Consider the following 24597-nt stretch of genomic DNA (forward strand, 5'->3'; position numbering starts at 1 on the left):
GATTGATTGATTGATTGAAATGATCCAGGGCCTCCTGTTTGAGCAGGGGGTCAGACTAGAAGACCTCTAAGGTACCTTCCAGCACTATTCTCATTGATTGATTGATTGATTGACTGACTGACTGATTGATTGATTGATTGAAATGGTCCAGGGTCTCCTGCTTTAGCAGGGGGTTGGACTAGAAGACCTCCAAGGTCCCTTCCAGCTCCATTCTCATTGATCGATTGAAATGGTGCAGGACCTCCTGCTTGAGCAGGGGGTCAGACTAGAAGACCTCTAAGGTCCCTTCCAGCTCTATTCTCATTGATTGAGTGATTGACTGATTGAAATGGTCCAGGGTCTCCTGCTTCAGCAGGGGGTCGGACTAGAAGACCTCCAAGGTCCCTTCCAGCTCTATTCTCATTGATCGATTGAAATGGTCCAGGGTCTCCTGCTTCAGCAGGGGGTCGGACTAGAAGACCTCTAAGGTCCCTTCCAGCTCTATTCTCATTGATTGATTGATTGATTGATTGATTGACTGATTGAAATGGTCTAGGGTCTCCTGCTTCAGCAGGGGGTCAGACTAGAAGACCTCCAAGGTCCCTTCCAGCTCTATTCTCATTGATTGATTGACTGACTGATTGAAATGGTCCAGGGTCTCCTGCTTCAGCAGGGGGTCAGACTAGAAGACCTCCAAGGTCCCTTCCAGCTCTATTCTCATTGATTGATTGACTGACTGATTGAAATGGTCCAGGGTCTCCTGCTTCAGCATGGGGTTGGACTAGAAGACCTCCGAGGACCCTTCCAGCTCTGTTCTGACGGAGGGAGGGAGGGGTTTTTAGAAGACTCGCAAACGCCACCATTCAAGCCGAGAGCGCTGCGGAAATTCTCCTGCCCACCTTTGGCGGGGATTCCAGCCTTTAGGGTGGGGAAAGGGGGATCCCGCCCCGCCCCGCCGGCCCCCCTTGTCCTCTTAGCCCCGCCGGCCGCATCCAGAAGCGAGGACTCCGCGCCGGAGGAAGCTCCGCGGAGAGCGCACCGACCTTTTAAGCGCACTTCCCCTCAGGATGGAGCGGCTCTTTTGCGCGCTGCTGTTGGTGCTGCTCTGCACGGGAGCTGTGTGTGAGGTCCCCTGCCCGAAAGGTAAGCGGCGAGGGCGGCGGAGGAGACCCCGGCCCGCTTTCTCACTCGAGAACCCCCTGACTCGTCCCCTCTTTCCCCTTCCAGGCGCCTTCAGACCGGGAGAAGGCCAGTCCTGCCAGCAATGCCGAGTCTGTGACAGTAAGACTCCCTTCCTTCCTTCCTTCCTTCCTTCCTTCCTTCCTTCCTTCCTTCCTTCCTTCCTTCCTTCCTTCCTTCCTTCCTTCCTTCCTTCCTTCCTTCCTTCTTTCCTTCCTTCTTTCCTTCCTTCCTTCCTTCCTTCCTTCCTTCTTTCCTTCCTTCTTTCCTTCCTTCCTTCCTTCCTTCCTTCCTTCCTCTGGGTGGGTTTGTGGGAGGGGGTCTCAGCCCGAGGGAAGTGGGGTGGTGGTGGGCTGGCTCGGCTTCCATCGAGTCCCAATGGCTTGGCTTGGGGGAAGGGTCACCTCGTGGAGGCAGAGATAAGAAAGTCGGAAGGGACCTTGGAGGTCTTCTAGTCTGACCCCATGCTCAAGCAGGAGACCCTAGACCATTTCAATCGATCAATGAGAATAGAGCTGGAAGGGACCTTGGAGGTCTTCTAGTCCAACCCCCTGCTCAAGCAGGAGGCCCCAGACCATTTCAATCAATGTCAGTCAGTCAATCAATCAATCAATGAGAATAGAGCTGGAAGGTACCTTAGAGGTCTTCTAGTCTGACCCCCTGCTCAAACAGGAGGCTGACCAATCTCTTCTTTAAAAACCTCCAGGGTCACAACTCAAGTTATGGGGCAAGTTCGTTCTGCTGATGAATTGTTCCAAGGGAGAATCAGAGAATAACAGGGTTGGAAGGGACCTTGGAGGTCTTCTAGTCCAACCCCCTGCTCATGCAGGAGACCCCCCCCCAGACCATTTCAATCTGCCAATCAGAATGGAGCTGGAAGGGACCTTGGAGGTCTTCTAGTCCCTTCCTCAAGCAGGAGACCCTACATCATTTCAATCCATCAGAATAGAACTGGAAGGGACCTTAGAGGTCTTCTAGTCTAACCCCCTGCTCAGGCAGGAGACCCCCCCCCCAGACCATTTCAACCTGTCCATCAGAATGGAGCTGGAAGGGACCTTGGAGGTCTTCTAGTCCCTTCCTCAAGCAGGAGACCCTACATCGTTTCAATCCATCAGGATAGAACTGGAAGGGACCTTAGAGGTCTTCTAGTCTAACCCCCTGCTCAGGCAGGAGACCCCCCCAGACCATTTCAATCTGTCCATCAGAATGGAGCTGGAAGGGACCTTGGAGGTCTTCTAGTCCCTTTCTCAAGCAGGAGACCCTACATCATTTCAATCCGTCAGAATAGAACTGGAAGGGACCTTAGAGGTCTTCTAGTCTAACCCCCCCGTCTCAGCCCCCCCCTCCCCCCAGATCAATTCAGACAGGTGTCCAATCTCTTCTTAAACAATACCCCAATGTCACAACTTCTGGAGGCAAGTCGTTCCACTGATGAATTGTTCTAACTGTTAGGAAGAATGCAGAGTATAAGGGAATAGCAGAGTTGGAAGGGATCTTGGAGGTCTTCTAGTCCAACCCCCAGGTCAAGCTTCCCCTTAATTCCAAATCGGTTCTCTCCTGGTTTAGTTTCCACCGATTGCTTCTTGTTCTACCCTCCTATTGGAGAATAGCTTGACTGCCTCTTCTTTGGGGCAACCCCTGAGATATTGGAAAATTGCTATCATGTCCGCCCTGGTCCTTCTTTTCATTAAACTGGACATACCCAATTCCTGCAACTATTATATGTATATTTTTGGCCTCCAGTCCTCAACTCCTGGCTAAGGACAGGAGCCTCCTATCAGTTTCCTATCTTTCTTTTCTCGCCCCGCTCCTCGCTTTACGACCGCCACTTACAGCAGTCAAAGTTACCGTTCAAAGTTACACCATCGCTGGGGAAAAAAAAGACCATTTTTTTCACACTTAGGAAAGTCAAAATTTGGATGCTTGGCAACTAACTCGTATTTACGACAGGGGGGGGGGAGAGGTGTGTTCCCATTTTGCGACCTTCTGACCGGCGAAGGAAGCTGGACTCGCTTCATAACGGTCGTGACTCGCTTAACAACGCTGGCAAGAAAAGGGGCGAAGCTCCCTTAAGAAACGTCTCACTTTACAACCGAAATTGTGGTCGCAACCCCGAGGACTACCTGTGGTGTGTGTTTTTTTTTTTTTCCTGTGGGATGGCTTAACTTGGAAAAGGGGCCTGGAATAATTGTGCAGCAAAGTTTTCAAATGGAATTTGAAAAAATTCTATTTGAAATTAATTCCCTTAACCAAATATTCTTAGGGATTTATGGAAAACCTAGCCAAGAATGCTGGCTAGATCTTCTCCAATCCTGGTTACCCAGCAAGTTAAACCTTGCTAAAAATAAAAAATAAAAATCCCCTCTCAAAGGGTAAAAACTGTTATATCTGTAGAGAAAAAATTATCTACAGATATAACATGTTTTTTAAAAAAATATTTTAATCTTTAAGGGACTTTGGTGTATAAGCAGAAATGTACCGAAACCTCCAACGCCCTTTGTAGATGTGCCGAGGGTTACTCGTGCGGGAAAAATTGCGAGGCCTGTGAGTGCCCCGTTGGACAGCAACGCACAATTACAGGTAAGGTCGCCACTGACTCTCTTCACAGGAGGTTCTCCCCTTACAACAGCTCGTTTAGCGGCGGTTCCAAGTTACAACGGCACTGAGAAACGGGACTTCGGGCCGTTTTTCATACTTGTAACCCGTTGCATGGTCAAAAATTTGGATGCTTTGCCACTGGTTCATATTTATCATCATCTCCTTTTAATGACCCCCCCCATAATCCCTTGCGGGTTGGGGTCTGGGCAACGGAATGGATCTGAGTGTTTACTGCCCTTCCTGTTGCCATTGCGGAGTTCTATTCCGCAGATATATTCTCACGGTGCCCAGAGAGAGTGAAATATCCGCCTCTCCCCAGGATCGAACTCACAGCTGATTGTGAGACCAGAGCTCCCACCTCTAGGCCACCCGCGCCACCCACTGGTTCATATTTATGACGGTTGCGATACCCCAGCGTGGGTCTGTGTGTGTGTGTGTGTGTCATGCGATCTCCTTTTGTGACCTCCCGACCAGCAAAGTTAAGGGGGAATTTGCTAACTGAACCACTGCAGTGATTCGCTTAGCAACGGTGTCAAGAAAGGCTGCAAAGAGAGGAAACAACTCGTTTAACAACTGTCTTGGGAGGCCATGGAAATCCTTCGGCTCAGTCGCAGTCGTAAGTCGAGAACCTCTTGCAGCGTTAGTGCTATGAGTCTCCCGGAAAACCGGCTTATCTAACGATGGGGACAGAGATTCTCTTGCACATCAGCAGCTGTGGGATTTTTCACTTGCCACAAGCCATTGGTGTGTGTGTGTGTGTGTGTCTGTGTGTGATTTATAAACCTCTGAAGCCGACTGAAAAGGAGGCCAAATCAGGAGAAAGATGCAAGAGAAAGGAATGAAAGACAGGCTGCAGTTAGAACTTCATTTATTTGGCAGCCAGAAACTTATCCAACTTTCTCTTGTCTTTTCCAAGGTTGTCAGAAATGTACGCCGAAGACTTTCAATAATAGAACGACAGGCGAATGCCGGCCATGGAGCACGTAAGTCCTTCTGGAATAAACTGATTTTAAAACCTCAGGTGTACAACACGACGCTAACTGCCAATTCCCGCAGGTGCCCGGGGGATAGAATTCGGGAACCGGGGACCGAGAAGAGAGATGTGGTTTGCTGGAGTGGGTCAGAAATCCCCACTACTCAGCCCTCCACATCCCTCCCTGCCGTCTCTACTACGGTTTCAGGTAAGCCTCGTTGGAACGTTGATCGATCTCATTTAATCCAGTTTAAGCTCAGGGTTTCTCTTGGCCACTTAAAAGACCCGTGGGAATTCAGTTCCCAGAATTCCCCGGTCAGCCTTGCTTGGGAAATATTCCGGGAAGTGGAATTGTGGGAGTTGAAGTCTACAAATCGCCAAGGTTGAGAAACAAAGGGCTGCTAGAAACCCCAAACAAGCAGCGCCATAGGCCAGGAGCCGAAACTGACAAGATTAGCTCAGATAACAAAACGCCTAGGATTTGCATTTCCTCCCCCCTTTTGCCTGTAAAACCAAGGAATTTGGCAACAGCCATTAAAATATTATATGAACCGGGCATCTCACAACCCTCCCCGAAATTGTATAAAAGCCCATCTACTTTCCACCGCAATGTGTCAGTTACCCCAAAAGTGTCCCTGTTTTTTTCTGGCTACCAAACAATATGAAAACCTCTTTTCCAATTGCAGCTTGCCTCCTCCAGTTTATTCCTCTTGCATCTTTCTCAAGGCTTGGAATAATCACCGGATTAGATTTTACTTCCAACAAAGCGTGGCTTTAAAATAAATAGTGAGATGGGAGGCATATCAAATTTTAAAAAAAAAAATAATAAATTCTGAAAAATGTCACTGCTTCCATTTTGTCGGCCTGCCTTGTATGAATATGCCCCCACCCTTTTTTTTCTATATCGTTTTATCTTTATATTATGACTGAGAAAACCAAAAAAAACCCAGTCCGCTGAGGGTTTTTTTTCCGGCTATGCCATCAGGTCAAAAATCTGCAAGCCATAATTAATTTGTTCATTATTTTTCTCAGAATCAGCCCATTCATTTATTCTATTTTTATTTTATTTTATTTAGTTTCTGAGTTCAATATCCCTTGGACGAATCCTGAAATTAATTGACCGATGTACTTTGGCCAGAGTGATAACTGGAGCACCTAGAAAGATTTGCTAAATAAATATAGAACTGATATTCAATACATAACAGTTAAAATTAATGTAGAAAACGTTTTACGGCTGGAGTCCCGGAATGCTTGGCCCATTATAAAAAGAAATTACTTTAGGATTGAGTTTAGTTTAGGATTGAGTGCTGAGCGTTGTTCAACTAATTAATGTGTGGTATTGAGTTTAGTATTTACAACTGAACATTATTAAACCCCTTACTTTAGGGTTTAGTATTATTTACTTTCGTAGTGAGTATTATCAAAACAAGTACTTGAGGAATTAGTATTGGGTTTAATTTTAGAATTTAGCATCAAACGTTATTCAGCAAATTACTTGGTGTTAAACTTCGGTGTTTAAAGATAAAGGTTCCCCTCGCACGTATAGGCTAATCGTTCCCGACTCTAGGGGGTGGTGCTCATCTCTGTTTCAAAGCCGAAGAGCCAGCGCTGTCCGAAGACGTCTCCGTGGTCATGTGGCCGGCATGACTCAACGCCAAAGGCGCATGGAATGCTGTTCCCTTCCCACCAAAGGTGGTCCCTATTTTTCTACTTGCATTTTTTACATGTTTTCGAACTGCTAGGTTGGCAGAAGCTGGGACAAGTCACGGGAGCTCCCTCCGTTACGCGGCGCTGGGGATTCGAACCGCCGAATGGCCGACCTCTCTGATCGACAGGCATCTTAGCCATTAAGCCACCGCGTCCCTTTCTGTGTTTAGCATTGGCCAATATTAAAGAAATTATTTTAGGAAACAGTATGGAGCATTAGCAAATTTTCAAGAAGAAATTGGATAACTATTTGTCCGAAGTGGTGTTGGGGTTTCCTCCGCTAAAGAAGGGGCTGGACTAGAAGACCTCCAAGGTCCCTTCCAACTCTGTTGTTCTAAATTCAAACAAACCACCATTCCACCACCACCCCAGTGGAAAAAACTGGGGCAGTTCGGCGGTTCGAATCCCCAGCGCCGCGTAACGGAGGGAGCTCCCGTGACTTGTCCCAGCTTCTGCCAACCTAGCCGTTCGAAAGCAGGTAAGAAATGCAAGTAGAAAAATAGGAACCACCTTTGGTGGGAAGGGAACAGCGTTCCATGCGGCTTCGGGAGTTGAGTCATGCCGGCCACATGACCACGAAGACGTCTTCGGACAGCGCTGGCTCTTCGGCTTTGAAACGGAGATGAGCAGCGCCCCCTAGAGTCGGGAACGGCTAGCACATACGAGTGAGGGGAAGCTTTACATTATGCTAATATTTAAAAATAACCTTAAGCGCTCTGCAGTGGTTGTGGTTAAGGGGTAGGTGGGAAATCCTGGCCGTTCTCTTGCCGTTTCTCAATTTCTGCCATAGAGAAAAACGGTGCTCTTTTGGAAGAAGCGAGGAGGAAATCATTAGGAAATCCACCCTGGGTAAATTACATTAGATTAAGAACAAAAACCTCCCCCTCCTCCTGAAGCGGGAACCATGGCTTGTGTAGTCCAGCCACGGCTGAGGGTTCGCGGAAGCCAGGATGCTTGGTTAAACTAAGCTATGGTTTAGTTAGTTGCCAGAAAAGGGCAGGGGGTTTTCTTAATCACGAAAGATGAAGAGCCCAGGAAGGGTTAAGCAGGCTCCCCCCACCCACTCGAGCTGAGAGTTTTGATCTCAATCAGGCTCCCAACTGCAGTAAAAACAAAATGAGATAAATTAGAAATTAGGAAAGCCACAAGGTCTAAGTACGTAGCAAGTGCGCAGATGTTGGTCACCGCCTTACCCCCCCCCGCAAAATAATAGGGGAAGAGTAGAGGAGAGGAAGGGGAAGGAGAGAAGGGAAAGGAGAGGAGGAAGGAAGGAAGGAGAGAAGAAAGGGGGGAAGGAAGGAGGGAAGGAAGGAGAGAAGGAGAGAAGAAAGGAAGGAAAGGGAGGAGGAAGTGAAGGAGGGAGGGAAGCAAGGAGGGAAGGAAGGAGAGAAGGAGAGAAGAAAGGAGGGAAGGAAGGAGGGAAGGAAGGAGAGAAGAAAGGAGGGACGGAAGGAGGGAAGGAAGGAGGAAAGGAAGGAGAGAAGGAGGGAAGGAAGGCGGGAAGGAAGGTGGGAAGGAAGGAGGGAAGAAGGAAAGGAAGGAGAGAAGGAGAGAAGAAAGGAGGGAAGGAAGGAGGGAAGGAAGGAGAGAGAGAAGGAGAGAAGAAAGGAGGGACGGAAGGAGGGAAGGAATGAGGAAAGGAAGGAGAGAAGGAGGGAAGGAAGGAGGGAAGGAAGGTGGGAAGGAAGGAGGGAAGGAGAGAAGAAAGGAGGGAGGGAAGGGGGAAGGAGAGAAGGAAGAAGAAAGGGGGAAGGAAGGAGAGAAGAAAGGAGGGACGGAAGGAGGGAAGGAAGGAGGAAAGGAAGGAGAGAAGGAGAGAAGGAAGGAGGGAAGGAAGGTGGGAAGGAAGGAGGGAAGGAGAGAAGAAGAGAAGAAAGGAGGGAGGGAAGGAAGGAGAGAAGGAAAGAAGAAAGGGGGGAAGGAAGGAGGGAAGGAAGGAAGAAGAAGTAGGATTGTAAAATAAGATGGGTTTATGGGATGGTAAGAAAGTAATTTCAATTATATTATCAATTGTAGGGGAGAAAAATTGTTACAAATACATATTACTTGTATGTTATGAGATCATATAATTGTGAAGATATATATATGAGAAATAAAAAAAAATTAATAATAATCAAAAAGGAGATTGGGAATTTGGAAAAAAGCACGGGGAAGGAGAGCAGCTGAGATGATTGAAGGCCTGGAGGCCGAAACATAGGAAGAACGGTTGCAGGAACTGGGTTGGGTCAGTTTAGAGAAAAGAAGGGACGAGGGGGGTGAGTGGGAGCGACATTGAAAGCAGTCTTCTGGTATTTGAGGGGCTGCCCCCAAAGAAGAAGGGGTCAACGTGACAGTGAGAACAATGGATCGGTGGAACAGCCTGCCACCAGAAATTGTGGATGGCCCAACACTGGGACTTTTAAACAAGAGATTGGGCAGCCAGTTGACTAGAATGGTGTCAGGTTTTCTGCCCGAGCAGGGGGTTGGACTAGAAGACCTCCAAGGTCCCTTCCGACTCTGTGATTCTATTTTGTTCTGTTCTCCACTCCTTTTCTATGTTCTCCTATTCTCTTTTCTCTCCTCTCCTCTCCTCTGTATTTCTATTCTATTGTAGTCCAGTACAGTCCATTCCTTCCATTCCATTCCATTCTATTCCATATTTTATTATTCTATTCTATTCTCTATTCCATTCTCTATTCCTTATTCTATTCTATTCCATTCCTTCCATTCCATTCTGTATTTTATTATGCTATTTCTATTCTATTCTATTCTATTCCATTCCATTCTCTTTTCCTTATTCTATTCCATTTCATTCCATTCCATCCCATCCCATATTTTATTATGCTAATTCTATTCCATTCCATTCCATTCCGTATTTTATTATGCTATTTCTATTCTATTCCATTCCATTCTCTATTCCTTATTCTATTCTATTCCATCCCATATTTTATTATGCTATTTCTATTCTATTCTATTCCATTCTTTATTCCTTATTTTATTCTATTCCATCCCATCCCATCCCATCTCATTCCGTATTTTATTATGCTAATTCTATTCTATTCTATTCCATTCCATTCTCTTTTCCTTATTCTATTCCATTTCATTCCATTCCATCCCATCCCATATTTTATTATGCTAATTCTATTCCATTCCATTCCATTCCGTATTTTATTATGCTATTTCTATTCTATTCCATTCCATTCTCTATTCCTTATTCTATTCTATTCCATCCCATATTTTATTATGCTATTTCTATTCTATTCTATTCCATTCTTTATTCCTTATTTTATTCTATTCCATCCCATCCCATCCCATCTCATTCTGTATTTTATTATGCTAATTCTATTCTATTCTATTCCATTCCATTCTCTTTTCCTTATTCTACTCCATTTCATTCTATTCCATTCCGTATTTTATTATGCTATTTCTATTCTATTCTATTCCATTCTTTATTCCTTATTCTATTCTATTCCATCCCATCCCGTATTTTATTATGCTAATTCTATTCTATTCTATTCCATTCTCTATTCCTTATTCTATTCTATTCTATTCCATCCCATTCTGTATTTTATTATGCTATTTCTATTCTATTCCATTCTCTATTCCTTACTCTATCCCCTTCCATCCCATCCCATCCCGTATTTTATTATTCTATTCTATACCATTCCATTCTATTCCATTTTGCATCTACTCTATCCCATCCTATCCTAAACTTATTTTTCCAAAGCGCCAGAAGGCAGGGCAAGAAGCGATGGATGGAAACTAAGCTAGGAGAGAAGACACATTCCCCAGCCTCCCTCCCACCCTTGCTAGGGTCACCCTGTGAGCGGGAATCACGAAACCAGCCCCTTTGCATCCAGGACCATTTTAATTTAGCTTTTCCGAGGTGATGTCCTGGGGTTTTCTTGAAGGATGTTTTTTTTTTGCTTTCTTTCAGAGTGGGGAAACGAACTGATCCTCGTCACCTCTGCTTTTATCATCATCATAGCTCTGTGTCTCGCATTCATGGTGCTGTGTTACTTCTTCCTCCGATACTGGCTTCGAAAGAAGTTCCCGAAACGTAAGGCCACCTTCCTGCTCTATTTCGGCCGCCCGTATTCTGCCAACTCTCCCTCTCCCACCGCTTACGGCCTCCTAAGGGTCTACACACCCCAACTCTCCAGGCCCAACTCTCCCTGGGAGAAAAGGGTTTCACATCGGAGAAATGGTGGGATGGGAGCATTCACGGAAGGACAAAATGAAATGCCAAGGATGAAAATTAGAATGAACTATTTTAAATAATTGAATTGTTGAATTGTGTCGCAGTGAGTTGCCCTGTGGCCAGTTGGCCTTGGTGGGTGGACCATGGGGAGTTGACCATAGTGAGTTGGCCATGATGAGTTGACCTTGGTGAGTTGGCCATAGCAAGTTGGTCATGGTCAGTTGAAAGTAATGAGTTGTCCTATGGGAGTTGGCCGTAATGAGTTGACCATGATGAGTTGACCATAGTGAGTTGGCCATGGTGAGTTGACCATAGCAAGTTGATTATAGTGAGTTGGCCATGGTGAGTTGGAAGTAATCAGTTGTCCTATGGGAGTTGGCCATGGTGAGTTGGCCGTAATGAGTTGACCATGATGAGTTGACCATAGCAAGTTGACCATAGTGAGTTGGCCATGGTGAGTTGGAAGTAATGAGTTGTCCTATGGGAGTTGGCCGTAATGAGTTGACCATGATGAGTTGACCATAGTGAGTTGGCCATGCTGAGTTGACCATAGCAAGTTGATTATAGTGGGTTGGCCATGGTGAGTTGGAAGTAATGAGTTGTCCTATGGGAGTTGGCTATGGTGAGTTGGCCGTAATGAGTTGACCATGATGAGTTGACCATAGCAAGTTGACCATAGTGAGTTGGCCATGGTGAGTTGGAAGTAATGAGTTGTCCTATGGGAGTTGGCCGTAATGAGTTGACCATGATGAGTTGACCATAGTGAGTTGGCCATGCTGAGTTGACCATAGCAAGTTGATTATAGTGGGTTGGCCATGGTGAGTTGGAAGTAATGAGTTGTCCTATGGGAGTTGGTCATGGTGAGTTGGCCATAGCAAGTTGACCATGGTGAGTTGACCATGATGAGTTGACCATAGTGAGTTGACCATGATGAGTTGACCATAGTGAATTGGCCATGGTGAGTTGGCCATGGTGAGTTGGAAGTAATGAGTTGTCCTATGGGAGTTGGCCATAGCAAGTTGACCATGGTGAGTTGACCATGGTGAGTTGACCATAGTGAATTGACCATGATGAGTTGACCATAGTGAATTGGCCATGGTGAGTTGGAAGTAATGAGTTGTCCTATGGGAGTTGGCCATAGCAAGTTGACCATGGGGAGTTGACCTTTGGGAGTTGGCTGTGGTGAGTTGACCATGGGAAATTGACCATAGTGAATTGGCCATGAGAGTTGACCGAGGGGAGTTGCCCCATTCCGGGGCCTTGGATTGCTTGCCATGCTTGCGCAGAGAGTTTTGTGTTTGTGCCTCAATTCTCCCACTTCTTCTTCTGCTCCACAGCTTCTCATGGGCAGTTGGCCCAGGAGGTCGATGACTGCAGCTACAGATACCCCGAAGAAGAAGAAGGAGGAAGCTGTGAAGCCCTTTCCAGTCTCAAAGGGGGCCTTTTGGAAAGATATTACACACAAGATGTCTAACCCCCCCGGGTCAAAGAGAAAAGAAGTCTTCCTTGACCCAAAGGAGACCCCCAAAAGACCCCCAAAAGCATCTGAGCAACTCTGCTTTTAGGGGGAAAAAAAACCTTGCCACCTTCAGAAGCAGCAATGGAAGATTCGCGACTATCCTCTTTAAACACGGACTATTGCCCCAATGACCTTTGATTTAAACTTTTTAAAAAAGACACAACACGTCACATCGGAATGATTTTTGACAGAGGTGTGTGTGTGTGTGTGTGTGTGTTGTTTGGCTGGCCGAAAGGTGACGGAAAAAGAACCCCATGGCCCAATCCTCACCCAAAAATAAAAGCACAATGTTGAAGGAAAATCCACTCTGTTTCAATAGTGTTAAGTTGAACGTCAACGAGGCCACCACAAGTTCTGGAGAACTTGGGGGGCCTCTCAGAGGACAGAGTTTGTCCAGTTCATCAGGGGCGCTGTGTGGTTCTTAACCTCTTTTCGGGGGCCTATCAGCCATCTTTTGGGTACGAAACTCGGCTTATCGTAATTGGTCATCGCTTTCCCACATACGAACCAACATCCTCTCAGCTGCCGTTGAGGTTCAGATTAAAAATGACTCATCACACAGGTCCTTTCCTTTACGCGAACGAACCTTGCTGGTGACGCCGAATGGAAATGTCTGGGCCAGGTGGGTGGGTGGCCTTTCAATCTCCCTTCCCCCCCCACCCCCGACCCCAAACCTTGGTTCCCCGTTGCCCACCGGGCTTCAGTCTCGCCGCACACGGCTTGTGCGAGACCCGTTAGGACAGTATTCTAGAATGATATTTCTGCGTTTAAGCACCAGCCGACCAGCTGCGCTTGGCATTTTTTTCGAAGTTCTTTGAAGTTCTGAAACCTTTTCTTTACAAAGTAAACCCACAACTAATTTTGTCCCGGGGAGCTCATGTCGTTTGCTAGCGAGGAAAAAGTTCAAACACAGGTAAACCTCCTCCTCTTAGCCCTGTGCACTTAGCGGCCAACGTTGTGACAGCATCATTGTTAAAAAAATAAAATAAGGCCAGAGGTGGACGTCACGTACTGTTAACAACAACTGCCCAGAAGGCGAAAATGGGAGCGCGTCTGGCGACGGGTCTGAACTACCGGTTCGCCCCAACCGGCCCACCTCTGTTTATGGCTGTTTTTCACCCTTATGACAGTTGTAGCACCCCTATACTGAATTGGCCTTGGAATGTTGTCCATGGGCAGTTGGTCATGAAGAATTGTCCATGGGCAGTTGACCTTAGTCAGTAGGCCATGGGAAGTTGAACTTAGGGAGTTGGCCATAGGGAGTTGGGCACTTGACCATAGGCAGTTGACCAAAGTGAGTTGGCAGTTAACTATGGGCGGTTGACCTTGATGAGTTGGCCATGGGCAGTTCACCATAGTCAGTAGGCCATGGGAAGTTGGCCATGAGCAGTTGACCTTAGTGAGCAGTTGACCTTAGGGAGTTGGCCATAGGAAGTTGGGCAGTTGACTATAGGCAGTTGACCTTAGTGATTTGGCCATAGAGAGTTGGTCATGGGCAGTTGACCATAGTGAGTTGGCCATTGGCAGTTGACTATGGACAGTTGACCTTAATGAGTTGGCCATAGAGAGTTGGCTATGGGCAGTTGGCTGTAGTGAGTTTGGCCATAGAGAGTTGGCCATAGAGAGTTGGCCACTGGCAGTTGACTATGGACAGTTGACCTTAGTGAGTTGGCCATAGAGAGTTGGCCATGGGCAGTTGACCTTAGTGAGTTGGCCATTGGCAGTTGACTATGGACAGTTGACTTTAGTGAGTTGTCCATAGAGTGTTGGCTATGGGCAGTTGACCTTAGTGAGTTGGCCGTGGTGAGTTGGCCATGGTGAGGTGACTACCATGAACTCCCGGTTCGTCCCAACCGCTCCAAATCGGCTGCAGCCCACCTCTGTTTACGGCTGTTTTCCACCCTTACGACCATTGCAGTTTCCCTGCGTTCATGTGACCGAAATTCAGAGGTTTGGCTTTTCTAAAGACATTCAATGAAATTCAATATCGAGGTTCATTTAGCGACCGTTGAAACTGATTACATCATTTGAAAAAAAGGGGGGGGACTCAGAGCCGTTTTCCCGCACTTATGACCATTGCGGCATTCCCACGGTTCTCAGGATCCAAATGCCGACGCTTTGGAAACGGACTCGTCGTTACGACGGTCGCAGAGTCCCGGGGTGCGTGTGTGTGTTCGTGTCACGCGATCCCCCCCCTTTTTTTTGCAACCGTCGGAGGAGCGCAATCCACGGGGGAAGCGGGATTCACTTAACGACCGTGCGGTGGCTGGCTTTGAGCAACTCGCTCGGACGCAGTGGGCAAGAAAGCTCGTAGGACAGGATGGAACTCGCTTAACAACGGGCTCGCTTAGCGATGTGACTTTTGGGCTCGGTTGTGGTTTTAAGCCGAGGACGAGCTGTATATAAATTATGTTCCAGAATTTGGATTAATTCTAAACGCAGCACAGGATGGTTATTTTGTTGGGTGGCAGAAAGAGCAGGTGGTTCCTTGGTCTGAAGGAAGAAAAACAGTCAAAAAACCCACATCTGACAAGCCAGAGGGCGTGGAACTCTTGGGAGGGGTGTTTTGGTAGCTCTCGGTTCAAAATGTAAACAGAAAGTCACTATATCTGCTTGTAATTTATAGGTAGGGCCCCTTCCCTCCACCATCTCCTCCTTCGTCTGCTGGGAAGCCGCCCCCCCCCCTCTTGCAAAACTCTTTTGTCAATCCACGCTTTTTCTTGAAAACTTCCAGACAGCGAGTGGCAAGAATGGTGAGATCCAATTCTAAGAAGAAGGGGGCTCGAAATGCGACAGCGCTGGGAAATGCCACCCCTGAGAAAAGTCATTTCTGAAGCTGTATTCGAAACAGAACTCTCGGCTGACATTCAAGGCTGACCCCTAAGTAAGGGTTTTATTCAAAATATGCAGAGAGAGAGAGAGAGAGAGAGAGAGAGAGAGAGAGAGAGAGAGAGAGAGAGAGAGAGAGAGAGAAATAAACAGAGGGAGAGAAAGAGATGGAGAAAAGGAGAAAGAGAGAAAGAGAGATGGAGAGAAAAAGAGAGATGGAGAAAGAGAGAGATGGAAGCAGAGAGAAAGAAGAGAGAAAAAGATGGAGAGATTGGAGAAAGAGATAAAGAGAGAGGGAGAGAGATAAAGAGAGATGAGAGAAAGCGAGATGGAGAGAGAACAAGAGAGAGAAAGAGAGGGAGAGAGAGAGAGGGAGAGATGGAGAGGAAAAGAGAGAGATGGAGATAGAGATGGAAGCAGAGAGAAAGAAGAGAGAAAAAGATGGAGAGATTGGAGAAAGAGCTAAAGAGACAGGGAGAGAGATAAAGAGAGGAGAGAAAGCGAGGGAGAGAGAACAAGAGAAAGAGAGAGAAAGAGGGGGAGCGAGAGAGGGAGAGATGGAGAGGAAAAGAGAGAGATGGAGATAGAGAGAGATGGAAGCAGAGAGAAAGAAGAGAGAAAAAGATGGAGAGATGGAGAAAGAGCTAAAGAGACAGGGAGAGAGAGAAAGAGAGAGGAGAGAAAGAAAAAGAGAGATGGAGAGAGAAAGAGAGAAAGAGAGAGAGAGGGAGAGAGTGTGAAAGAGAGATGGAGAGGAAAAGAGAGAGCTTGAGAAAGAGAGATGGAAGCAGAGAAAGAAGAGAGAAAAAGATGGAGAGATGGAGAAAGAGATAGAGAGAGAGAGAGAGACAGAAAGAGAGAGGAGAGAGAAAGATGGAGAAAGAGAGAAAGAGAGAGAGGGAGAGAGAGAAGGGAGGTACATAAATTAAAAGTTGCAAACAGTCACAAGCCGGATAAAGGCTATTTGCATGAACATCGAGTCACACAAGAGTATAGGCAGTCCCCGGCTTACGACCACCATCGAACCTGACATTTCTGTCGCTAAGCAGAACAAGTGGGTTTTCCCCGATTTTACGTCCTTCCTTGCCACCGTGGTTAAGTGAATCCCTGCAGGTGTGAAGTCAGTAACCCGGTTGTTAAGTGAATCTGGCTTCCTCATGGCCTTTGGTCGCAAAAGGGGATCACCCAACTTCGGGACATTGCAACCGGCATAAGTTCATGCCAGTTGCCAAGCCTCTGAATTTTGATCACATGAAGTTCACAACTGTGAAAAATGGTGTGAAGTCCCTTTTTTTTTTCAGCACCGCAACGGCTGTCAATCAAGGACCTCCTGCTCGAATGGGGGGGGCTGGACTAGAAGACCTCTGAGGTCCCCTTCTGACTACCTGCGTAGCCTCTCTGTAGTTCAATTTGTGCGATCCGTGCAGCCTGGCCACAACTGTGTGTACTATGTGTGTCTCTGGATAGTGCAAGGAACTCCTGTAGTGGAAATATTTGAAATGCAAAAGCAATTAATTAATTATTATTTTTTTTAAAGGGGAAATGTTTGGGCCACCGACCGACTAAACTTCCCTCTCTGAAAAATTCCATTTTGGGGGAATTGGTTTTTTTGTCATCTTTACTGAAGCTTTTTGTGTTCGTTTTTGGGGGGAGCGACAGGCCGCCTTTCGGGCAGAATTAAGTGGAGAGGAGGAGTTGAGGCCGAAATAAGAGGAAGCAGCTTTTAAAACTCGGACATCCTGTTGACCGCTTGAGATAGAAACCCAGCCAGTAAAACGTTGGAGGGGGGGAAAAGCCTCAGAACCAACAGGGACCTTCGCCCGGAGGCTCACTGCTGCCGGCAGCCATCTTTTTTGTTGCTGGATTTGGGGCAGCCCACCTTGTCTGGCTGTCGTTTGGTCGGGGAGACAAAGACGGGGGCTGCCACCCCCTGCGGGTAGTCGAAGGAGCTGCTGTCCGTCTGGGCCAGGGGTCCTGGGCTGGGGGCTGCAAGGAGGAAAGGAGAGAAGAGGAAAGGGATAGAAGAGAAAGGAAAGGAAGGAAGGGAAGAGAAAGAAAAAGGAAGGGAAAGAAAAGGGAAGGGAAGGAAAGGAAGGAAGAGAAAGGAAAGGAAGGAGGGAAGGAAAGGAAAGGAAGGAAGAGAAAGGAAAGAAAAGGAAAGGAAAGGAAGGAAGGAAGGCAGGAAGGAAGGGAAGGGAAAGAAAAGAGAAGGAAAGGAAGGAAGAGAAAAGAAAGAAAGGAGGGTAGGAAAGGAAAGGAAGGCAGAGAAAGGAAAGGAAAGGAAAGGAAGGAAGGAAGGAAGGGATGGGAAGGGAAAGAAAAGAGAAGGAAAGGAAAGGAAAGGAAAGGAAGGAAGGAAGGGATGGGAAAGAAAAGAGAAGGAAAGGAAAGGAAGGAAGAGAAAAGAAAGAAAGGAGGGTAGGAAAGGAAAGGAAGGAAGAGAAAAGAAAGAAAGGAGGGTAGGAAAGGAAAGGAAGGAAGAGAAAGGAAAGGAAAGGAAAGGAAAGGAAGGAAGGAAGGAAGGGATGGGAAGGGAAAGAAAAGAGAAGGAAAGGAAAGGAAGGAAGAGAAAAGAAAGAAAGGAGGGTAGGAAAGGAAAGGAAGGAAGAGAAAAGAAAGAAAGGAGGGTAGGAAAGGAAAGGAAGGAAGAGAAAGGAAAGGAAAGGAAAGGAAAGGAAAGGAAAGGAAGGAAGGAAGGAAGGGATAGGAAGGGAAAGAAAAGAGAAGGAAAGGAAAGGAAGGAAGAGAAAAGAAAGAAAGGAGGGAAGGGAAGGAAAGGAAGGAAGAGAAAGGAAAGGAAAGGAAAGGAAAGGAAGGAAGGAAGGAAGGAAGGAAGGAAGGAAGGGAAGGAAAGGAAAGGAAGGAAGGAAGGAAGGAAGGAAGGGGAAGGGAATGTTAGCACTGCACAAGTATCTCTTCTTCCCCTAAACCCTCTCTTCTCTCCAGTTCTCAAACATCATTTTTCTTAAAGTTATTTTCCAGGCTGTGTTAGACATAATATTGGTTTGTGTATGGAACTCCTCTTACAGGAAGTTGAGCTTGGGTTGGGATACAAAACACATATTACAAAAGTTAAAAAGAAAATTAGATAAGAGTATCCAAAAACAAACCCAATTAATATTAATAATATACATAATTTATATACAGCTCGTCCTTGGCTTAAAACCGCAACCGAGCCCAAAACTCTGTTATTCTATTCTATTCTATTCTATTCTATTCTATTCTATTCTATTCTGTTCTGTTCTGTTCTGTTCTGTTCTATGTTCTATGTTCTATGTTCTATGTTCTATGTTCTATGTTCTATGTTCTATTTCTATATTCTATTCTATTTAGAAATCTCAGTTCCTCTGATATGAAAAGGAATACAATTGTTCTGCTATTACCTTTTGAACGCAGATCTATCGCATCCGAAGATGTTCCCATTTTAGTGGCTTGAAAAGTTGGATCCAGAATTTCAGCGATATTTTGGCAAAACTGGGGCCTAAGTAAAAACAAAAAACAACAAAAAAAACAGGAGTATAAGACACTTTAAAAAACTTCTCCAGTTGTTGCTTTAGAATAGAATAGAATAGAATAACTAATAGAAATAAAATAGCATAGAACAGAGCAGTACAGAATAGAGCATAGAATAGAAAATAGAATGCAATAGAATTAGAATAATAGAAATAGAATACAATAGAAATAAATAGAATAGAATAGAAATAAGAAAAGCATAGAATAGAAAAGGATAGAAATTAATAGAATAGAAATAAATAAATAGAATAGAAAATAGAGTAGGATAGAAATAAATAGAATAGAAATAAATAGAATAGAAATAAATAGAATAGAAATAAGAATAGAATAGCATAGAATAGGATGGGATAGAAATAAATAGAATAGAATAGAAATAAATAGAATAGAAATAAATAGAATAGAAATAAATAGAATAGAAATAAATAGAATAGAAATAAATAGAATAGAATAGAAATAAATAGAAATAAATAGAATAGAACAGAACAGAACAAAACAGCATTTAGACTTATATGCCGCTTCACAGAGCTTTTACAGCCCTCTCTAAGTGGTTTACAGAGTCAGCCTCTCGCCCCCCCGCCCTCAACAATCTGGGTCCTCATTTTACCGACCTCGGAAGGACGGAAGGCTGAGTCAACTTTGAGCCAGTCAGGATCGAACCGCTGGCAGTGGGCAGAGTCGCCCTGCCATGCTGCATCCCAGCCACCCCCAGCCACCCCCAAACCCTTGAAGGTATTTTGGCCTTCAACCCTCATTCCCCAACTCTGGGATGAAAGCAATCCATTCCCCCCCCCCACCCCCCGGACGCAGCACTGACTTCTTCTCCCCGGAGATGATTTTCATCGTCCCCTTGGTGTCCTCCTGGGTCTGGATTCTCAGCAGGGCTGGACTTCGCCCCCCACACAGCCAGGAGTCCTTCTGGAAAGAAGGCAAGAGAGAGGCCAAGTAAGTTTGGAAAGATCTGGACCAGGGATGGAGGTTCTCGGTTGGGTTTTGGGTTCCACCACAAAACCGCGGTCGACTAAAGCGCGCTCGACGAAACCGCGTACCTGTCGTCATCACAGCACGACGAAAACAGCACGCTGTGTGCGGTAAAGCTAAAATTAACGCGGAAACCTAATCCTAAACCTAACCCTAAACCTAACCCTAAACCTAACCCTAAACCTAACCCTAAACCTAACCCTAAACCTAACCCTTAACCTAACCCTAAACCTAACCCTAACCCTAACCCTAACCCTAACCCTTAACCTAAACCTAACCCTAACCCTAAACCTAACCCTAACCCTAACCCTAACCCTAACCCTAACCCTTAACCTAACCCTAACCCTAACCCTAACCCTTAACCTAACCCTAACCCTAACCCTAACCCTAACTCTTACCTTAATGTGAATCGGCTTGCTTTAAAAGCGCTTTCTAAAGCGCCCTTTTTTCTCCGTGGTCGTTGTTGTCGCGCTGCTGATGACGTCAGCGACGCGCTTTAATCGGGCGCGCTTTAGTGGACCGCGGTTTTGTCGTGCCACGGGGTTTTGTGTGTGTGTGTGTGTGTTTCTCTTAAGTTTTTACTCATTTTTAAAATTTTCTTCATTTATTTCCTCGAGCATGAATTAAATAACAGATATACCGTATTTTTCGGAGTATAAGACGCTCCGAAGTATACGACTTTCGGGGAGGAAAACAAGGGGAGGGGGAGGAAATCTGTCTCTGGCTCCCAGCAATTTGCCTCCTTGCAACACCCAGCAAACAGTACAGAAGATATACACACTGTTTGTGGTGTTACACTGGTACAGATGCCGTTAAAATCGAGGAGGCTTTCTGGAAGTATAGCTATTCTCTGCTGTTTCAAAGGAGACAACAATAGCAGATCAAGCATTTGTTTTCAAAAAGCTTCTTCGTTTTGTCACGCTGTCTGGAACGACAATAAAGCAGTCTTTTTAAAAAAATAAGTCTAATCATTTACACTTTCTGTAGGCATTTATCGTGGCACGACAAAACCGCGCTCGACTAAGCCGCGCCCGATTAAACCACGTCGCTGACGTCATCAACAGGGCGACAACAGCCAGTGCGGAGAAAGAAGGGCGCTTTAAATAGCGCTTTGAAAGCAAGCCGATTCAACTTAAGGTAAGGGTTAGGTTTAGGGTTAGGGTTAGGGTTAGGTTAAGGGTTAGGGTTAGGTTTAGGGTTACGTTAAGGGTTAGGTTTAGGGTTAGGTTTAGGGTTAGGTTAAGGGTTAGGTTTAGGGTTACGTTAAGGGTTAGGATTAGGGTTAGGTTTAGGGTTAGGTTAAGGGTTAGGTTTAGGGTTACGTTAAGGGTTAGGATTAGGGTTAGGTTTAGGGTTAGGGTTAGGGTTAGGGTTAGGGTTAGGGTTAGGGTTAGGTTTAGGGTTAGGTTTAGGGTTAGGTTAAGGGTTAGGATTAGGTTTAGGATTAGGTTAAGGGTGAGGTTTAGGGTTAGGTTTAGGGTTAGGTTAAGGGTGAGGTTTAGGGTTAGGTTTAGGGTGAGGTTTAGGGTTAGGTTAAGGGTTAGGTTTAGGGTTAGGTTAAGGTTAGGGTTAAGTTTAGGGTTAGGTTAAGGGTTAGGATTAGGTTTAGGGTTAGGTTAAGGGTTAGGTTTAGGGTTAGGTTAAGGGTTAGGGTTAGCTTTAGGGTTAGGTTTAGGGTTAGGTTTAGGGTTAGGGTTAGGTTTAGGGTTAGGTTAAGGGTTAGGGTTAAGTTTAGGGTTAGGTTTAGGTTAAGGGTTAGGATTAGGTTTAGGGTTAGGTTAAGGGTTAGGTTTAGGGTTAGGTTTAGGGTTAGCTTTAGGGTTAGGTTTAGGGTTAGGGTTAGGATTAGGTTTAGGGGGGTTAGGTTTAGGTTTAGGGGTTAATTTTAGGTTTAGCGTTTACAGCGTGCTTCTGTCTCCGCGCTGTTGTCGCGCTGTTGATGATGTCAGCTACGCGGTTTCGTCGAGCGCGGTTTAGTCGAATGCGGTTTTGTGGTGGAACCGGCATTTATAGTTATCGACTTGCCTCCTTGCAGCAAACAGCAAACAGCCTGATTAGCACAAGGGAAAAAAAATCTGTCTCTGCCTCCCAGCAATTTGCCTCTGGAGCAAACAGCAAGTTTCACTTTCACTTTCACTTTGTGCCTCCCGATCACCCGCTGTTTCAGGCTGCCGAGATTGCCATAGCCTATTGCAGCTCCCGCAAGCCCCATTTTCCCCGTTTGCTGCAAGGTGGCAAATTGCTGGGAGGCAGAGGCCAAAGGGTGGGGGCCGGTGGGTGGGGGCTACATTCAATGTATAAGATGCACCCCAATTTTCACCCTCTTTTTAGGTGTTTTAAGTCTTCTCGTGAAATATCTCTGGGCTCGTTCGATTGCATTAATATCCGATAGGCAGTTTTGTGTTCTCCCCAATTCTGGGAGTTGCCAAGTGTTAGGAATATAATCCAACGGTTGGCAATATATAAACCATGTAACAATGCTATACCTGTTTCTTTAAATCATACTGTAAAATGTGATTGGTCGCTGTTTTTCCTCTATCGGCCATAAGAGGGAGCCAGAACAACTGTTAGCTCTCTGTTTTGTTAGATGCTGGGCTGATCTGATCTGAGTGTTTTGGAAGCTGGCTGTTAGAAAGTGCCGCGAGCTATTGTAAGTTTTGCAACTGCTAGCAAACTTTTGAGTACTGAACTGATTATACGATACTGGACTATGTTATTTGGATTATCCCTTAACTGAAAGGCGTTGATGACTGACTGTCTTATCCGTGTGTGACTTGGACTGTTTGATGGACTCTGATACCTCTTATTTCCACGAAAGCAAAAGCCTATTTAAACTGCAGTGTCTCTGTTTGCTGGTTTGTGTGTTCTCCAACGCAACTCTCACAACGCTTCTCTGAACGCACTCGCTCTCCCAACGGGGAGCTTACCTAACACCAAGGTTGAGGGAAATTGGTTGCTTCGTTTCATACTAAAGGAAGATTCTAGATTGGGCGTGAAGGCACCACCAAGGACGTCTCCACCAGTGAACTCCCTTCACACAATTCACACACCAGCCTTGCGTTATTTGGAAACCAGTCGTAACCAAAGGAAGATTTAGCCAGTCGAGAGAAAAGAAGGACCGCGGGGGGGGGGGGGACATGACAGCAGCCTTCCAATATTTGAGGGGCTACCCCAGAGAAGAGGAAGGGGTCCACTTATTCTCCAAAGCACCAGAAGGCAGGACAAGAAACAATGGATGGAAACTAATCAAGGAGAGAAGCAACCTGGGAATTAAGGAGAAACTGGTTAATTAAGGACAATTAACCAGTGGAACAGCTTGCTACTAGAAGTTGTGGGTAGCTCCATCACTGGAGGTTTTTAAGAAATGACTGGACAGCCAATGCTTTAGGGTTTACTGCCTGAGCGGGGGGGGGGGGTTGGACTAGAAGACCTCCAAGGTCCCTTCCAATTCTGTTCTTCTGTCCTCTTATCTATTGACAATAGATGGAGAACACACCCCACAGGACATGGGGATGTGGCTTCTTACCTCTGTGTTGCAGTGGCTCTGTCCTTCGGGCAGCCCAGGGGGCTCGGCCTGCTGCCTTTCCTGGCGTGGGGACCCCCACTGGGTCTGGAGCTCCTTGTCCTGCAGGTAGCGTGCAATTTCCTAGTGGGGGAGGAAGGCAGAAAGGATTTATCGGACACCTCTGTTCTCGAGAGCCGGAAGCCAACTCCTGGTCCCGACAAAAAAAACCTTTTATTAATTGGCAGTGAATTCTGCTCCTTCACATCCAGCAAAGTCTTTCAAGGGAGGATTTACGGTCACAGACCTCATCTGGCTTGGAGAGCTGCCAGGCCGAGATCTGCAGAACTTGGCCAAGAGTCTCCAAACTAATTAAGCGAATTAAAGGTCTCCTGCAAACTCCACTCCCCTTTCGCTCCTCTTTTATTCCCTCTGGGAGGGGCCATTCATCATCCACTTGTGGCCTTCCTCCCAAGTCCACCCCTGTTCTTTAGCTGTTTGTCTGGCCACTCTGCATATGCGCACACTGGGAACAGGCTCCAGCTGTTCTTCTGCCTCACTGATGTCTGACTCCGAAGGCAGCTGATAACTGTCGGACGGCCCTGGCCCCCCTCTCTGCCTCCGACACAGAGCCCTCATCAGAGCCTTCCCCAGACTCCAGGACTGGCCCATCTTCCTCCCCAATGGCTACCATGTGACTCACAACGACTTGAGGAGGGCAGGGAATATGGGGACCACCGTTAAATCCAATGAGGGTTTTTTGGTTTCTTCCCTCCCCCCACCACCACTGTAACTTCAAACTGTTGCTAAACGGATGTCCGTAAGTCAAGGACGACCTCTACATTGAGGTTACAAGGAGGGGATTCCAATTGGATGTAGCCCAAACACCAGAGCTGTAGGAGAGGGGAAATTCAAGAAAGATGACAGGCGTGGCGGGAAGAGTTCAGACAGAGGCTTTGTACCATGTTGCCGGCCACTCACCTCATCCTGGGCTACCTGAGCCGCCCGGTAATCGTCATCTTGCTCCCGGTTCCTCCTGGCTCTCTGCGGAAGGAAGGAAGTGTTGGTTCAGGGGTCCAGAGAGATATCCCCCTCCACAGCAGATTAATCTTGGTACAGCACAAATGAATGGGTCGATGACAACTCCCCATGGCCAACTCCCCATGGCCAACTCCCCATGGCCAACTCCCCATGGCCAACTATGGCCAACTCCCCATGGCCAACCATGACCAACTCCCCATAGCCAACCATGACCAATTCCCTATGGCCAACCATGACCAACTACCCATGGCCAACTATGACCAACTCCCTATGGCCAACCATGACCAACTCCCTATGGCCAACCATGACCAACTCCCCATAGCCAACCATGACCAACTCTCCATGGCCAACCATGACCAACTCCCCATGGCCAACCATAACCAACTCCCCAATGCCAAGCATGGCCAACTCCCTATGGCCAACCATGACCAACTCCCCATGGCCAACTATGACCAACTCCCTATGGCCAACCATGACCAACTCCCTATGGCCAACCATGACCAACTCCCTATGGCCAACCATGACCAACTCCCCATGGCCAACTATGACCAACTCCCTATGGCCAACCATGACCAACTCCCTATGGCCAACCATGACCA

The 24597-nt window shown here is 46.5% G+C and overlaps 2 protein-coding genes across 3 annotated transcripts in view; one reads left to right on the plus strand and one right to left on the minus strand.

Moving 5' to 3' along the window:
• The first annotated feature begins 1046 nt into the window (after positions 1–1046).
• Positions 1047–12424, plus strand: TNFRSF9 (TNF receptor superfamily member 9). The gene is made up of 7 exons (XM_014075544.2): positions 1047–1122; positions 1207–1260; positions 3610–3738; positions 4673–4739; positions 4813–4937; positions 10353–10475; positions 11954–12424. Exons 1-7 carry the CDS (start codon positions 1047–1049, stop codon positions 12088–12090), a joined length of 711 nt encoding a protein of 236 aa, XP_013931019.2. The 3' UTR covers positions 12091–12424.
• Positions 12425–16515: 4091 nt separating this feature from the next.
• CCDC50 (coiled-coil domain containing 50) overlaps positions 16516–24597 on the minus strand; it is a 29223-nt gene continuing 21141 nt past the window's right edge. For both annotated transcript variants that reach the window (XM_087702202.1, XM_087702204.1), the window contains exons 8-12: positions 23939–24001; positions 22982–23101; positions 19292–19392; positions 18348–18445; positions 16516–16950 (exon numbers count right to left, since the gene is read on the minus strand). In XM_087702202.1, the coding sequence (XP_087558328.1) occupies positions 16793–16950; positions 18348–18445; positions 19292–19392; positions 22982–23101; positions 23939–24001 (540 nt within the window). In that variant the 3' untranslated portion in view covers positions 16516–16792. The remainder of the gene's footprint in view (positions 16951–18347; positions 18446–19291; positions 19393–22981; positions 23102–23938; positions 24002–24597) is intronic.

Source organism: Thamnophis sirtalis, unplaced genomic scaffold (genome assembly GCF_051295495.1).
Source record: "Thamnophis sirtalis isolate CommonGarterSnake01/CBP01778 unplaced genomic scaffold, rThaSir2_p1.2 scaffold_15, whole genome shotgun sequence".
In the NCBI taxonomy this organism is placed as follows: domain Eukaryota; kingdom Metazoa; phylum Chordata; class Lepidosauria; order Squamata; family Natricidae; genus Thamnophis; species Thamnophis sirtalis.